This window comes from Typopeltis vanoorti, chromosome 2, assembly GCF_054136105.1.
Source record: "Typopeltis vanoorti isolate ZY-2024b chromosome 2, IOZ_Tvanoo_1.0, whole genome shotgun sequence".
Taxonomy (NCBI): domain Eukaryota; kingdom Metazoa; phylum Arthropoda; class Arachnida; order Uropygi; family Thelyphonidae; genus Typopeltis; species Typopeltis vanoorti.
Genome location: NC_143550.1, coordinates 96639664 through 96657710, shown reverse-complemented (window position 1 = coordinate 96657710; position 18047 = coordinate 96639664). Strand labels below are relative to the sequence as shown.

General features: G+C 37.2%; 1 protein-coding gene across 1 annotated transcript in view; it reads left to right on the top strand.

Annotated features, from left to right (window-relative positions):
- Window positions 1-17734, top strand: part of brp (ELKS/RAB6-interacting/CAST family member bruchpilot) — a 430961-nt gene extending 413227 nt beyond the window's left edge. Inside the window, exons 10-11 of the mRNA XM_090402027.1 lie at window positions 2520-2643; window positions 17618-17734. Of these exons, the coding sequence (XP_090258153.1) occupies window positions 2520-2643; window positions 17618-17656 (163 nt within the window). The 3' untranslated portion in view covers window positions 17657-17734. The remainder of the gene's footprint in view (window positions 1-2519; window positions 2644-17617) is intronic.
- Window positions 17735-18047: the final 313 nt, after the last annotated feature.

Here is an 18047-nt window from a genome sequence, read left to right as displayed (position 1 = left end):
TATGATTACATATGAAAATGAAAAAAGATATAAACCTAAAAATTGTAAAATATTTAAAAATAACAAGTGTAATTAACTCTATATTTAAATCTAACCTAGTTCAAAAACAAACCACACTAATAGTATACAATATATTAGCCTTACCAGTCCTATTGTATGGAAGTGAAATCTGGACAGTAAAACAAAAAGACAAACAAAGATTAATCGCATGAAGTTTATGAGAAAAACTGCAAAGTATGCTCTATTTGATCACAAAAGAAATAAAGAAATTACAAAAGAATTAAACCAAGAATCAGTAAATCAGTAATAGAAAAAATTAAAAAATAAAAACATAAATAATGGAACATGTTGAAAGAATGAAAACAGAAAGATTATCAAAACAAGCCTTAAATTACAAATTATTAGGAAAAGGAAAACAGGACATCCTCTAAAGAGATTTAACAATGAATTCTAAGGCCAGAACAGACCACTCTATACCTAAATCCTTGAAAAAGCATGAGGATGATGATATTGTGGCTAGGGACTTGGAGATAATGGAGGACAGAGAATTGAAGTTCATAGGGCATGAAGAAGTTGTCAAAATAGCTCAAAGGATTACTTGGATGTTGAAAAACATGCTAACAGTAAAGATAGGGGAGTTATTATTCCTCTTTATAAGGCTATGATTCTGCTGTATCATGAGTACTGTGCAGACTTGGTCACCTGGGTTGATTGAGGATCAGCAGATGGTGGACAGGATTCAGAGAGGAGTGACCAAGTTGGTGACAGGTTGCTCACTCTGAGGATAGGTTGAGTGATGATGTGTGGGTTGCAGATTTTAGATAGACTGAAAGGAGGGGACACATGATAGAAGCTTATAATTTACTAAAGGAGTTTTATAAGACTGACAAAAGAAATTTTCAATATGTAATGAGTACGGAGAGGACAGAGTATCACCCCGAAATTTTAAGAGAGTGTAGTTAGTAAGGTTTGTGAACAGGATTCTTTTACTTGGAGAGTGGCAAATGAGCGGAATGGATTGCCAGTAATAATTGTGAGGGCACCAATGTGAATGAGTTTGAAGAGTGGTATGATAGGTATTGTCCCAATTCATCCCACAGGTGTTCGATGGGGTTGAGGTCAGGACTCTGCACAGGCCAGGGCATTTGTTTAACACCCATCTCTTAATATCATTCCATAACAGCTGCAGCTTTGTGGTATGGGGCATTTTTGTCTTGATAGTAACACAGGTCTGTTCCATGAAAACTCCACAGTGTAGGCAGCACCTGATTATCCAGAATATCAAGGTACTGAGCTCTCTTCATGGAACCATGGACAATGACCAGTGGTCCCACTCCAAACCAACTGAATGCACCCCACATCATTACTCCTCCACCACAAAACTTTACTGTGGGTACAACACACTGTGGTAATAAGTGTTTGCCAGGCTGCCTCCACACCCTGCCATCAGACTGGAAACAGGTGAAGTTTGATTCATTGCTCCAGAGTACCACATTTTTCACTAGTCAATTGTCCAGTTCACATACACCCTTTGCACCAGGCCAGATGAACCACCCTATTCATTGTTGTGATGTTTGGCTTGTTTGCCACAGCTCTTTCCTGGAAACCCAGTAAATGGAGTTCTTTTCATACAGTATTAGTGCTAACCATGGTATTATTATTACTGGTGCTCTGGAATTCACCATGGATGGTCTGTGCCAATTGTAACCGGTTTTTTCATGCCACCTGTTTTAACACCCTCCTGTCCCTGTCAGTTATTTTTGCCAGCTGCCTTGGGTGTTTTTCTGCAATAGTGATGCCAGAACATCTCCATTTTTTGATCACATCTCCAACTGTTGATTTTGGATGCTCCAGTTGAGTGGCAATGGCACATATGAACATGCCATCAATGTGACAGCCCACAATGACACTTCTCTCAAAGTCACTAAGTTCACGTCGTATTGCCATACTACCTGTATTCAACCGCTATGATGAAATACTGCTTCCTACTATCTGTATACTGGTTTTTATGTTATTGACAAACCTGGAATGTTCCATAACATCAAATAACAAGGGTGTCTGGACAATTATTGGTAGATAGCATGCATGTATATATATATATATATATATCGTTTTTTTTTGGTGAGAGAATAAAGGATAGTATTTCAATCTGTCAAAACAGTGCTATATTGGGAGGCTTCAACCAGATTTGCCACAGTGATTCAACATACTGTGCATTAAAGTAAGATTTATTGAAGAAACTCATGATAAAGGTATCTCATGCTCCTATTGTAATTCATAAATATTTTAGGGTATTAATACAAATTTCCCATTTTGAAATTTCATGTGGTTGCAAGCCAACAGCTATCCCCATGCAAATTTTCACTTTCCTATCCCTGCAGACACTCACAAAAAGAGTAACAAAAATTCTAAACTGCATACCCATACTAACCACATTCTTACACAACTTCCAGTACAGAATTTTATATTTATAAATTTATAGTACAGAATTAACCTGCATCTGTCCTGATTTTTTCTAGGTCACTGAAAGAAAAAGAAGCTCAACTTGGTAGTCTTCGCAAAAGTCAACAAGCTGGTACTTCCCAAATGGTACCACAAGCCGTACGTAGAGAGGAAGCTAGCAAAGAGCCTCCCAAAGCTCAAGTATATATTTTATCTACTACTGTTTGTTATAAGAATACTGTTATTTCCTAGAGTAGCCATATTTTCAAAAGAGAAAAGCAAAACATTACACTTCAAAGGAAGGAAGGGTGGAAAAAATCATTAAATAGTTTTAAATTCTTTAAATTACATATATTTTTTATTAATAACTCTGCAGAACTGTTGTAAGAACAAAAATATTTTCCAAACTCATTGCTTGGAAAGACGAATTCAAATCCTATCCAGAACACAAGGAAACTTCTGTGAGGACTTTTCAGCTGAAGATTTTAGCCATTTTCAAAAAGAGCTGGCACATTTTTTTCTCTTGGATTTATAAAAACCATATTACTTGTTCACAAAAATCTAATGGAATTTATACATTAATATAAGATAAAACAAAATGTATTCTCTTTATCTGATTCTTGCTGCTAATCATTAAGCTGAAAGTGGCAGACCCTGTACATTGGTTAATCATGTAATCTTGGAACTAGTTTTCCTCATAGCTAACATTATATAATCCTGATATCATTTTTGTTATCTGTCTTTACATCCATTCCAGAGTTAATTTATTCCCTTCACAGTAATCAAATTTGATCAAATAATCCAGATGTGTTCTGATCAAGGCATTATACAATGAAACTGCAACTTTCTATTTCTAATGGTCAGCATCCCTCTCAGTACTGCAATAAACTCTGGGTTACCTTCATCACCTTTGCGATATATCTCCTAAGCTTCAAGTTTCTATCAATCATCACTAAAAGGTCCCTTGCCTCTTCAACCTCCTCTACTATAGTTCCTCCAACAGAATATGCTCCTTTCAATCAAGGGATCACAAACCCCAAGACCTTACATTAAGTCACATAAATTGATACCTCCATTAATTTTCCCACCTGTGCAACTTATTCATATCCTCCTGAAGGGCTACCACATCAGTACTATTATTAATAACCATTCCCATCTTGACATCATCTGCAAACAACTGAATAGCTTCCTGCATTCCTTGACTACAAGCTTCTTATATAAGTTTCATATACCATTGGCAGTATAAGCTTCTTATATCATTGATATAAAGTTAAATAATAGAGATCCCAATAATGAGTCCTGAGGGACCCTACTTGTAACATTCTGCCTCCTTGATCCTGCTCCCTCATACACAACTCTCTGTTATCTATCAGTCAATCCCCAGTCCAATTCACTAACCTGATATCCATATCTATATGCTGTAACTTAAATATCAGCTTATTATGTGGCACCCTCTTAAATGCCTTTGCAAAATCAAAAAATGGCAGTATAAGCTTTTCCCCTCATCATCTGCTCTTGTCATTTTATTATAAAAGGCAATTAGATTACTAAAACAAAACCACCCCTTAACAAATCCATCCTTACCCTCACAGATAATATTATTCTTATTTGCCCAATGCTGTATACAATCACTCATTGATTTTTCCAAAATCTTAACAACTAGAGAAGAAATAAAAACTGGCCTATAGTTGGACACTTCAATTCTACCATCACTCTTATGCAATTGGACTATCTTACCCTCTTTCTACTTATGAGCACCTTTTCAATAGCCAAGCTCTCACTGAAAAGCCAAGTCAATACAGCTGTCAGTTCCTAGCACATTCTCTAAAAGCACATGGTGAAATCTCATTCATTGCCACTGCCTTATTGATATCTAGAGAACTTGGTATTTGTGGCACACTCTCTTCTTGCACTTCCAAACCTTAAAACATCACCATCCTTCTAGTTATAAAATCTTCTTTTCTAGGATGAAATACCTCAATAAAGTCATCATTAAACAACTCCACTGTCTTCTGCATCAGTCACTCTACTTCCATTTTTGTCTAACAATTCCATTCTTTTGCAATCATTTCTTCTCCCACTGGTCACATAATGAAATAATTCCTTCTGATTCTCCTTAGATCTCAGGGTTATTCTCTTCTTATATTCAAGTTTTGTGTTCTTTACCATTATGCCAGTCACTTTCTGAGAGGGAATCTTATATTTCTCATGTAACGTTTTCTCCACCCCTCTCCTTTTACTTTTATCCATGACCTGCTTTTCATCTGCAGTTCCCATTTGATATCATTAGTCGTCCACTTTGCACCAAATCATGTTCTCTCTTTTAATGGAGGTATACAACTCGCCATTGCTGCAAATAAATATTATTTCACTAGTTTCCATGCACTGGTGATATCTTGCCCTTCCAATTCTACATCCCATGGAAATACCCCAAGTTCATTTATAAGATTATTAAAATCACCTGCCTTATAATTCCACATAAATTCCATTCTTCTCAAAACTTCTGCCTGTCTACTAATCCCCCAAGTCAAGATCACATGGTCACTCTCTCTCTCCAACTGGGGGTAGGGATGACATTTTTGTTACATTCAGGTCCTCTGATGAAAGCTATGACCTAATCCAAAACTCTTGAATATCTTGTTTCTTCTACTAAATGTTGCCTGAGGCATTTGTCCCTCAAGAAATAAATCCAGAAATTCTATTCTCTTACTACTACTACAGGCTGTTTCCTCTTCCCAATTTATGCTGCTCTTGTTAAAATCTCCCATAATGATCATTTGTTTTGCACTTGCCAATCTCAACTACTTAAACATTTTTTGCTCCTCAAACTCTGTATTCCTAGCCTATAGCAACATCCCACTATCCTGTCCTGCCCACGCCACCTCACATGGTGTGAGGTGAGGTGGGGGTCAGCAGAAATGGCACTAATAAACCATTAGTGCCATTTCTCTCCAAATCCTCTACTCTGAGAGGATATAGCCCATCATTTATCATAAGCAATACTCCACCACTGTATTTGCCCTTCCTATCCTACCAAAATATGCTATACCCATTTTTTTATTCCTGTCAATATATCATCTTCCATCAACCATGTTTCACTGATCCCAATAATCATTTAACTCGCTAGGCTATCAATGCCACTAATTCATCTTCTGTATTCCTGATACTCCTGGCATTTGTATTCTTCTTCTTTGAGTGCCATCTCCTATCGGAGGTCGGCAACCACCTTGGCAAATTTTGAGCGATTCTCAGCTACTCTGAGCAGTCTCTCAGAGTTCATACCAGTCCACTGTCTGATGTCTGCCAGCCAAGATTTTCTTCGTCTTCCTTGTCCTCTTCTTCCATTTATCTTCCCTTTTATAATCAGTTGAAGTATCTTATATTTTTCATTACGAAGTAGGTGACCAAGATATGCAGTTTTCCTTCTTTTTATGGTATCTAAAAGTTCACGTGATTTCCCCATTTGTTCCAGTACTTCCTGATTGGACATTTTTGCTGTCCATGGGATTTTTAACATTCGTCTGTATAACCACATCTCAAAGGCTTCAAGTCTTTTTATTGATGTTGTTTTTAAGGTCCAAGTTTCTGCACCGTACAGCAGTACAGACCATACATAGCATTTAACCATGTGTGCTCTAAGTTTAAACTGCAGTTACACAGTGTTGATTTCATCAAGAGAAAATTTTTTCTTGCCATTTCAATTCTAACTTTTATTTCCATTTCTGGATTGCAATCTTCATTTAACCAGCATCCGAGATATTTAAACTTTGCCACTCTTTCTATTCATTTCCTATTTAAAGAAAGTGCTAAATTAAGAATTGGTTTCTTACTTATGACCATGAATTTAGTTTTGGTGATATTTATTTTTAATCCCATTTTTTCACTCTCTTCATTTATTAGTTCCAAAAGATTTTGAAGATCCTGAATATTGTCAGCCAGAAGAGCTGTATCATCGGCATATCGGATGTTACTGATGATTTCACCATTTACACTAATCCCTTCCTTTCTTCCTTCCAAGACTTTTTGAAATATGGCTTCTGAGTAGATGTTAAAAAGAAGAGGTGACAGCACACATCCTTGCCTTACTCCTCGTTTGATGTTAATGGAGTCTGTAATAATGTCATCAACTTGAACAGATGCCTTTTGGTTCCAATATAAGTTTTCAATGATCCTGATGTCTTTACCATCTAATCCAATTCTTTTTTAATAGTACAATCATTTTAGCATGTTGGACTTTGTCAAATGCTTTCTCGAAGTCGATGAAGCAAATGAATATTACCCTGTTTTAGTCAATACATTTTTGAAATAAGATCTGAGAACAGAAAAGGTCCTCCCAAGCTGTTTCTAAAGCCGAATTGGGTATCACTGATGGTGTCTTCACATTTTCTGTATATTCTTTTTTGAATTATTTTCAGAAACATTTTGAGAACGTGACTCATTAGGCTGATCATTCTATAGTCATTACAAGTTTTCGCATTTACTTTTTTAGGTAGCATGATGAAGGTCGACTGTAACCAGTCTTGAGGGATTATGCCTGTATCGTAGATCTTATTAAATAGCTTTACTAATATGTTAATGTTGTCACCTTCTAACTTTACTATTTCTGCTGGTATTCTATCTGGTCCTAGGGCTTTACCATTTTTACCTGAGTTTAGTGCACATTCTACCTCTGGTTTTAGAATGCATGGACCTTCCATATGTTCATAAGTATTTTCTGGGTTCTGTCTGTTATCAGTAAAGAGTTCTTCTATATATTTCACCCATTCTTGTATTTTGTCATCCTTTTTGGATATAATTTCTCCCTTTTTGTTTCGAAGGATACAGAATTGTTTTTTCTTACATATACCTGAGGTCTCTTTCATCTTTTTGTGTAGATTAAAATTGTCATGCTTTTCTGTAGAATTTCCATTTCTTTACATTTTTCATTCATCCAGATTTCTTTTGCTTCTTTGATGTTGTGTTTAATAATTTTCTGAACCTCTGTATATTTTGTTGGATTATGATTTTTATATGATCTGCGTTGATCCACGAGAGAAAGAATTTCATCAGTCATCCAATCTTTCTTTTTTAGTGCTCTATTAGGACATAAGGTATTGGTACATTTCTCTATGAAGACAGATTTCAATTTGTCCCACGATTCATCAACCCTCATGATGTCATCATTCTTGATAAGTGCTAGCTCTTGATTCAGATCTTGACTCAATTTGCTTCTTATCTCTGTGTTTTTTAATTTTCCCAAATCAAACTTTTTTGTTGATGTTTCGTAAGTATAGCTTTCAGTCTAAGTTGTAACTCTGCCACCAGTAGGTTATGATCAGAAGCAATATCTGCACTAGGATAGGTTTTTGTACTCTTTATAGAACTTCGAAATCGTTGATTATTGGCATTTGTATTAGGAAACATCAATGAATTGTCAATATTTCTATAACTGTTATTATTCCCTACTCCATTTGTATCTGCATAACACCATATGTTCTCCCATCTGCTGAGTGTCTATTTCCATAACTTCCACCTCTGCTTTCATCCACCCTGACAACTCTGGTTTCCCTGTATTAATACTCCCACTTACTCAAGAACAACATTCTCTCGAAATACCTATATCTTTCCTGATTTAAGAGCAGTCTATCTCTCACATACAGCTCTCTTCTATCCGCAAATACACTCCAATCATCCAATAATCTATGCTTCTCTTTTGACATCATGCCACTCATTATTGATGCTCTTCTCCTTATTTCTGCATTTTCATATATAGGTAACATGCTTACTATCTACTCTCTCATACTCTTCTACTATACAACCACAAGCATAAAAATCTCTCTCTCTCCACTAAAATTTCATTATTATTATTATTATTATTATCCCAAGACCCCATGGAGTCAAAGACTCATCTAGGAGATCCTATTTTCATACAGACAGCTCATTATACTGCACCTTAAACACACTCAAATTCGCTGCAGACATTGCCTTCTCAGATAAGGCATTTTAATTATTCGCAGCTCTGCTTACAAAACCTGCTTCTCACTCCCCTCCTCATCTAACCCTCCTAACCTAACCTCTCCAACGTTGATCCTATAACAACCCCTTACTAACTTGTAGGTCACTATCATTTTATTCCCCTCTTTCTCCTATCCACTAGACTCTTTAAATTACATCTTCTAAACCTTTCCTCATATTCGACATTCCAGAGATCAGAAACTGGTCAGCTGCCTCTGAACCCTTTCCAACATCTCTTTGTCCTTTTGAAAACCAGGTGACCAAATCTGTGCACAGAAGTCCATGTGTGGCCTAATCAAAGCCTTATATAATCGAACCTCCTTACTTCTACAAGTCAGTGCCCTCCATATCATTCTCAGAATTCTTTCTGTTGTCCTCACAATTTTGGCAATGCATCCCCTAAATTTCTGATCCTTATCCACTATGCACCCCAAGACCTCTTATTTCCTCCACCTCCAACAATATATCCCCACCAAGCATAAATTCTAATTCCCATCTTTGTTTATCAAATTTTAAAACTTTACATTTTGCAACATTGAGCTGGCATCCCATTCCCATTCACTCAATCTATTCAAGTCTTTTGTAAGGCCACAACATTTTCTCTGTTCTTCATGGTTCATCCCAGCTTTGCATCATCTGCAAACAACTGAATATTCCCATCCAAATCTTTGCCAATATCATTAGCATAAAGATTAAACAGCAATGGCCCTAAAACAGACCTCTGCGGCACACCACTAGTGACTTTCTGCTTCTTTGATATTGCTATCCCGTACACAACTTGCTGATACCTATCAGATAGCCAGTCTCTGATCCAATGCACTAATCTAATATTCAACCCCATCCGTCTAGTTTGACTATCAACTTATCATGCAGTAATCTATCAAAAACCTCTGCAAAATCAAGGGATATACTACTGTGTATCCCTCTCATCTGTCCAAGGAAGCTGTCAGTTTATTGTTATAAGTAAGTAGATTACTAAAACATGACCGCCATTTAGGAAATCCATGCTGTCCATCAAAGATAATGTTGCTGTCAACCCAATTATGGATCCTATTTATCACCAGCTTCTCCAACAACTTAACCACAACACTTGACACTCAGATAGGCCTATAATTTGATGCTTGAGTTCTATCACCTCCCTTATGGAGTGGCCTAGTCTTTCCCTCCTTCCACTTGTTTGGAACCCAACCCAGTTCAAGATTCATGTTAATGAAATATGTCAAGACAGTTGCCAACTCCCTGGCACATTCCTTCAGAATACATGTTGATATATTATCAACTAAACTGTGCATGGAAATTCAGATGTAACCTAATTAATGCCTTATATGTTGTATACAGTGAAACCATGAATTGTCCCTACTTCACAGTGTCCTTATTATGACAGCAATGATCTAAGTGTGTTGGAGGATAAAGAACTGAAGTTCTTGAAATTATTCTTTCCAGTGTAATAACATGATCAAACAACTTCATATCTCCTCTCAAACCTTGAACTGTATCAATGATATATAGAATAAACAGGCTGTGGATTTGGATCCTTCCATGGACATAGATGAATTCCATCACCTAGTGTGAAACTATCGCCTTGCATAATGGAAGCCTGAAGTGGCTTGAACAAGTTCCATGTTTGGTATCTAGAGCACCATTTTCAGACCAGGTGAAAAACTGTGATCTAGATAAAAAAAAATAGCAGTCCTAGAACAGAATCCTGTGATAACAGAGCTTATCTTATTTTCCTTTAGACACATTTCACCTCATACAAACTTGCTAGCTTTCTCCACCTAACACTCCTATAACCAGATTACCAATATCTGCCCCCACTCTGCTCAATTCAACAGTAGTTTATCATGTGGTATTCTGTCAGTTGCCTTTGCAAAAGCCAGAAAGTTAACCTTATGATCATCTCCTCTGTCCAATACACATGTTGCTCTGTAATAAAATTTAACCAACTTATTGAAGAAAGGTCTCCCTTAACAATCCTATGCTGCTTTCTTAGAAGATTGCCATTCTCATCAATCCAAGTTTGTATTTTATCTCTGACCAGCTTCTCTATCACCTTTATCCCTACCCCTGATATACAAACTATGTAGAGTTTGACACCACTGATTTGGATTCTCTCTTATAGAACAGCACAATTATTTTGTCCTTACTCAACTCCTCCGAGACTGTCCCTATGCTAAACCCTTGTTGAATAACCAAATTGAGAGTGTTCACAGCTCTCCTGCATGTTCCCTTAATTATGTATGATATGCAATTAACAGGAACTTTACTTAAAATTTTAAACACTTCAAACATATAACTATAGCTCCTGCTTAAGAAGTAAATCAGCAACTGGAATTGAAGGATTTGCTATCACTACTTCCTTTATGGTGTGATCCATAATTTATATGGATCATATTGTTAAGAAGGTGGAATTAAACTTGATGTCAATGTTGAAAATATTACTCACTTCTCTGTACATTTTGCAGATGATGTATTCCAAAATAAATCCATTACAAGTCATCAGCTACTTTTAACTAAATTAAATAAACTGCTGTAATTTTTAGTGATGATGATAATATTAAATTTAGAAATGGATAAGAGAATAAACAAAGCTAGTATGATGGGGAGCTGGTTGAATAACTAATCCTTTTGACAACATCCAAACAAAGGAAAGGCTGTGGTTCAGTGTAATAATAATTAAAAAATTGTATAAACGTTGGAAAATATTTAGTTACTAAACAAATACAGTAATTCTTATTATCATGCAGACCTCCATGGAGTCAAGAGACTCATCGTGGGAGGACCTGCCTAGGAAACACAAAGTCTATCATACCTCTCCTTGAACTCATTGAGAGTTCATACCTCTGACCATTCTTGCTCTCACCACTCTATCAGGCAATGCATTCCACGGTTCAACCACCCTCCACGCAAAGAAACCACTCCTCACCCCTCTTGTTCACAGTTTCCTTTCATAACTTCCAGGGATGGTCTGTTGTCATCGCTCCTTCCCGCTGTTCCACCAAGTGAAAGAACTCCCCAGTGTTAACCCTGTGACTGCCTCTCAACAGTTTAAAAGTCTCGATCATATCACCTCTCCTCTTCTATCCACCAAACTCTGCAGTCCACATTCCTTTTGCCGATCCTCATAACTAACATTGTATAGTCCTGAAACCATCTTTCAGTTAATTTATCCCCTTCAAATCGTGGGGACCAAATCTGAGAACAGTAGTCTGAGTGGGGTCTGATCAGAGTCTTATACAACGGAATGATAACTCTTTTATCTCTGCTGGTCAGCGTCCATCTCGGTATTGCAGCAATCCTCTGGTTTACCTTCACCACCTTTTCAATATGCTTCCTGAATTTCAGTTTTCTATCAATCATCACCACCAGATCTCTTATCTCCCCTACTTCCTCCAGTACAGCTCCTCCAATTGAGTATGCCACTTCCCATCGATGTATCCCAAACTTCAAGACTTTACATTTTGCTGCATTAAACCGATACTCCCCATTCATTTGCCAATCTGTTTAGTTTCTTCAAATCCTCTTGAAGGGCTGCCACATCTGCACTATTACTAATAACCCTGCCCAGCTTCACATCATCTGCAAACAGCTGAATATCCCCTTGCAATCTATTGACAATGTAATACACACAACTCTCTCTCTGATACCTATCAGACAGCCAATCCTGAATCCAGTTGAGTAAACCGACATCTAAACCCATGTGCTGCAACTTAACTATCAGCTTATCATGTGGAACCCTATCAAATGCCTTTGCTAAATCCAAAAAAAATTGCAGTATATGCCTTTCCCTCATCAACTGCTCTTGTCACTTTATTATAAAAGATAATCATATTACTAAAGCAAGAACACCCCTTAAAAAAATTCATGTTGATTCTCACATATAACATTACCATCATCTGCCCAATGCTGTATATGGTCCCTCACTAATTTCTCCAAGATCTTAACAACTTCCAATTCCTATCTCCATGGTACTGTCCCAAGTTGATATCTAAGACTATTATAATCACCCGCCTTATAATTCCACATACATTCCCTTTTCTTTGATACTCCCATGTCTATTCATCTTCCAAGTCAAAACATCATGATCACTCTCTCCAACTGAAGGGAGAGATGGCATCTCAGTTATTATCAGCTCTGACCAAATCCAAAACTGTTGAACCTCTTGTTCCCTCTATTACATGTTGCCTAAGACATTTGTCCCTCAAGAATTCTAGAAATTCCATTCCATTATTACTACATGCATTTTCCTCTTCCCAGCTTATACTGCTGTAGTTAAAATCTACCATAACAATCATTCTTTTTGCATTTGCCAAGCTCAGCTGCCTAAATATCTCCTGCTCCCCACCCTCTATATTCCTTGGCTTGCAGCAACACCCCACTAAATATCCTGTCTTGTCCATATGCTTTCAAAACCATTAGTGTCCCTGCCTTCCAAAGCCTCTACTCTAAGAGGACCTACATCGTCACTTATCATAAGCACTACTCCACCACTGTGTTTTCCCTTCCTATCCTGACGAAAAATGCTGTACCCTGCTACTTCTATTCCTGTTATTATATCATTTTCCATCACCACATCTCAGAGATCCCAATAACCTTTGGCCTGGCTGATGCTATCAGTGCCACCAATTCATCTCCTTTTTTCTGGATACTCCTGGCATTAGTATAAAGCATAAAAAGTCACTGCTTCTATACCTATCATTATCTCCTCTGGAACCCACTGGACTCAGTGTTACCTGATGTCGTTCCCCCCCTTTCCCCAAGCACCCATTCCCATAAGAGGCCATCCTTGCTACCATCCACCCTAGGCATTCTAGTTTCCCTGCATTGACACTAACTCATTCAGAAAACAGCAATCTCTCCAGAGGCCTATGTCCTTCCTCATTCAAATGTAAGCGCGGTCTCTTTCATACAGTTTCTTTCTGTCCTCAAATGCCCTCCAGGCATCCACATATTCCAATCCTCTCCTCTGACAAATTCTGACTATTATGCTATTCATTATTACTGCTCTTCTGCTCAGCTTGTCACTATCATACCTGGGCAACACACACACAGTCTTTCCTCTCTGTGTTTTCTTTCGTACAACCTCAAGCAAGAATCTCAGATCTCTCACCACTCGATTTACAATGCCCCTCAAGTCATTTGTGCCCACCATCACAATCATCTCATCCACCCTTTCACTTCACTTAATTGCTATAGCCACTCTCTATCATTCCTATGGGCAAACGCTCTTCTGGCATCATCGAGTCTCCATACATCACAGCTCTTACCACATTGTCCCTTGATTGCTCGCCTGTATCCCTCACTATCTCTCTCCTCTAACTCTTTCACTCTGTGTTCCCCTACTTACCTGCTGTCCTGGCATCACTCCATCCCTGGTTCCAACACTCCCTCGCATTCTTCCCATTCCTTCTCTCTTTCTCTGCCTGTTTCCAATCTCTACTCTTCTATCATTACCATAACTCTCTCATTCCCTCTCTTTTACTGCTCCTATTCTCTCCTCTTCTATCATTCCCATACCTCTCTCTTATTCGCTCTCTTCTACTGTTTCTATTCTCTCCTCTTCTATCATTCCCATAATTCTCTCTCACTCTTACTCTGATTCGCCTTGCATTCATCTCTTCCATTTGCCTAATCTCATCTTTCATACCTCATCTCTTTCCCAAGATATTCCACCATCTCTTTCAGTTCATCTCTCTCTCTCTCTGTGCAAGTTAGCCACTCTTACTCACCATTCATCCTCCCAATCATGACCATCTCCGAAAACTTCACAATCGTTCAAGCCTTCCACACTCCCCACTCTTATTTCTTCATTCAGATTTTGCTGCTCATTATTCTCACCTATCACACTACTCGTCTCTCAAAAGTCTCCTGCTCCTGACACAATGAGGTCGGATATCATAGTATCTAACTCACTGAATTCCTCCCATTGCCTACATTATTGCAAGCTATATTTAACTATACTAAATAGCAAATAATTAGAAAACAAAATGAAGAATTTATATGGAACAAGAGAGAAACTAGCCAAAACACTAAACTAGCAGCATAAAAGATGGTATTTAAAGTGCTTTTTAACTTATGGATCCAAGAGTTAAAATCAGTTTAATTTTCTAATTCAACCAATTAGAAATTAAACAGCTGACCAAAGACTAGAGACTACAGATATGAGAATTCTGAGAAAAATTAGAGAAGTAAACAGATTAGTGGTGAAATGAATAAGTTCAGAAGGACCTTGACATTCTTAGCATTCAGGAATGTGTGAGCAGGGCAAATTTCAGCTGGTATCGGTACTTAAACAGAATGAGAGATAAAAGGTTATCAAAACAAGTGGCTGATACGAAGCGTATGAAGATGAGTATTTGATCCATAATGGCCAATAAATTTCATCAAAATTTGCACTACTGATATCTAAAGCATGATATTGGCTAATGGAATTAGATCTGAACCTTTTGCTATTAAGACAGTGGTGGTGGCAGGATAGGGTTGTAGTGGTGGTGTGTAAGAAGAGCAACGGATTCAGATAAGTTAGTCTTGAAATAATTAATTGTATATGAGTGATTGTTTGAGTAATAGCTGCTACAAAAGTTGTGCACTACTAGTATTATTAGTGTGTGGGATATTTTGCTTAAACTTAATTACAAATTCATTGTTTTTGGCCCTTAGACTAGTAACCAGCAGAGGAAAGATTGCGGTGGCTTTGTCAGTGCATGACTTCAACTTAGACTTCGGTCGTTTCATGAAGTGCGAGGTGTACTACATATATTCTTTTGATTACATAGATGGTTTATGGACATTTGGGGCTGATGGAAGGAGGGGTATAGGCGAAGTGTGAGCTAAACGAGGATTTGATGAGTGCTAATATGAATTTGATCGAGAATGTCATGGGAAGAATGAGTGCTCATTTGAAAGAGAACCATGGTGTGAAAGAAAGGCGAAAAATTGTTAAGAAAGCATTGAAAAAGAAAACGAGTGATTTGAAAACTGTAATGGATGGTAAAAAGAATGAAAGTGAGGCGAATGTGGCAGAAGGAAACAAAATTGAGAGAATGAAAGAAACCAGAAATAGGGTGCCGAAAAGATTGAAAGTAGGAAAAATGGAAGAATGAATGAAAGCGAAAGTTGGAGGCATGGACTGAAAGTACAGAAACTCAAAAGGGTGAATAAGAGTGAAAGTGTGTGAAGCAGGAGTCGAGAGTTCGAAAATTAGAAAGATTGAATGATAGAGAGAACGTGACGTGAGATTTGATAGTTGAATTGGGTTGGATGAGCAAGAGATGAAATGGATATGGAGTGACATTAAGAAAATTCAGGTGAAAACGATTAAAACAAATCAAGTAGGTACAAAAGAGTTGATGAAAGACGAGTGAGCAGCGTTGTATGGCAACTCCATTATTAAGGGTGTGATGAATGAGAGGATGCACAAGGTATATTTTCCAGGCAGTAAAATGAGTAGAGTGATTGAAGCATTGGATATGAGGAGGGAGCGAGCAAAGGAGTTGATGGTTTTAATAGGTACAAATGATTTGACAGAAGACAAAGAGCACATCAGAATGGATATCAAGAGGCTGCATAGACTGATAAAAGTGAATTGTGTGACAGGAAGGGTAGTAAGCGTGTTGCCTAGATATGACTGTGGTGAGATGAGGCAGAGAGCAAGGATTGTGAATGGCATTTTGGCTGAAATGAGTGAGGAGAGGGGAGTACAATTTGTTAATGTCTGGAATGAATTTGAAGGACGAAGTGAACTGTATAAGACAGAGATGGACTGCATTTGAGTGGTTATGGTGTGAGAAGGTCATTGAGCATGTAAGAAATAGCATAACAATTGAATGGAGAAGAAGACATAATCAAGAACATATGAACTCTGTTGCTTGCAGATTGAGATGGCATGGACTTGTGTAAAAAATGGGTTAGGAGAGAATGGCTAAACAAGCATTGAAGATGAGGCCTGGTGGAAAGTGACCTAGAGGATGACTACAGCAGTAAGTTCCAAAAAAAATCATAGCTGAGATGGGAATTCTGGACCAGACTGGAAGGGCTCAAAACAGAAAAGAGTGGAAAAAGTTGGCACTTTATTTATTTATTCATATGGGGTTCCCCCCTATTCCCTCATCCATCCAGTTATGACTGGTTGGGCCCTCCTAATGAGAGATGAAGTATGTTTTTGTGACTATAAATCCGTGCGTGTGTTCAAGGGCCAGTTTGCCTGTTCTGAGGGATGAAAAACCTGAGTTTCCAGTGAAAAAATCCTCTACCTCCATATCAAACTGGCTACCTCACCTTTACTTAAAAGAGACCAATAAAGGTTCCTCACATCATGGATGGAAATCGAACCCAGGTCTTTACGACCATAGGGCTTCGTCTATACCAACTGAGCTATGGAGGCTCTAGTTGGCAATAACTGGCAGCAAAGAATATTAGGGGTTCAGAAAGCTAAAGAAGATTGGGTTGAATAATAGATTAGTGTGCAGAAAAGTTGATATGATTGCTATCAGTAAGTTATGTAAGTTTGAACTAGCTTAATGCAGAAGAGGATTTTTCATAGAGTGGAGAAAGACATGCAGAACAAAACACCATCCTTATAAGTTTTATTAGGATAGTGTGAGCAACAGGTTTTTTACTTGGAGATTGGTGAGTGGAATGCAATTACCTACAGACATTACCTTCCACTGAGTCTTTTGACTCCATGAAGGTCTGATGATGATGAAAATAATTTTGCACGTTTGTATTTTATAATATTAACAAACTTATAAAAATACTTAAAATTTGATATATGAGAATGATTAGGGTTATTATTCTTTTTTTATGTGAATATGTAAACAATATGTTTTTAAAAAACAGGTCTAATTATTCTAATGAAATGTATTTAGCATTCTTTCTACACTGAACATAACAAAATGCAGTAATGTTGCTTTTATTATTTATTTATTTATTATTTTCTTTTCCAGTATACATAATTTCTCTGAAAGATAAAAAATAACTCAGAAATAAAAATTAAGTGCAATAATAATATATTTATTAGCATATGAATAATTTATTTAGTTTTAGTCTTTTTAGAAAGTTTGTTATATCATTTATTAAATTCAATCAGTGTTTGAGTTGTTGTTGTAACCAGTATATTAAATGGAATTTTGTTTTTCTCTCTTTTTCTCCTCCTAACTGCTTTCCCTCCTTACCTTTATAGTCTACTGGACCTGCCAGCTTTTTTTCCAGTTTTTTCTGAACTTTCTGTTCCGCTCTGTGTGTATGTGATGGAGATTTAGTTTTGGTGGATGTTTGTTTGTTTAAAGCAATGATCAACTTTTGTACACTGCCAAGAAGGCAAGCAGCATATGAGCTATGCCCCTTGTTCTAATTTATATTTTCTGTCATATGTTTACATCAAATAAATAAGCATGTTGACATTATAAATTCTGTGCCTTCTGTATGAGTATATTACAAGTAACATTCCTTTTCCTTGCTACCATAGCATCAACTTTATTTTGATAGAATAGTATTTATTTTTTGAATGAACCTTTAAAGTTCATTTTGTTTTTTTTACTCTGAACTATTGTTCACTGGCTTACTATGCCAAAAATCCTCTCTTTCCCTAACTTCCCCCTTCCTTCCTGCAC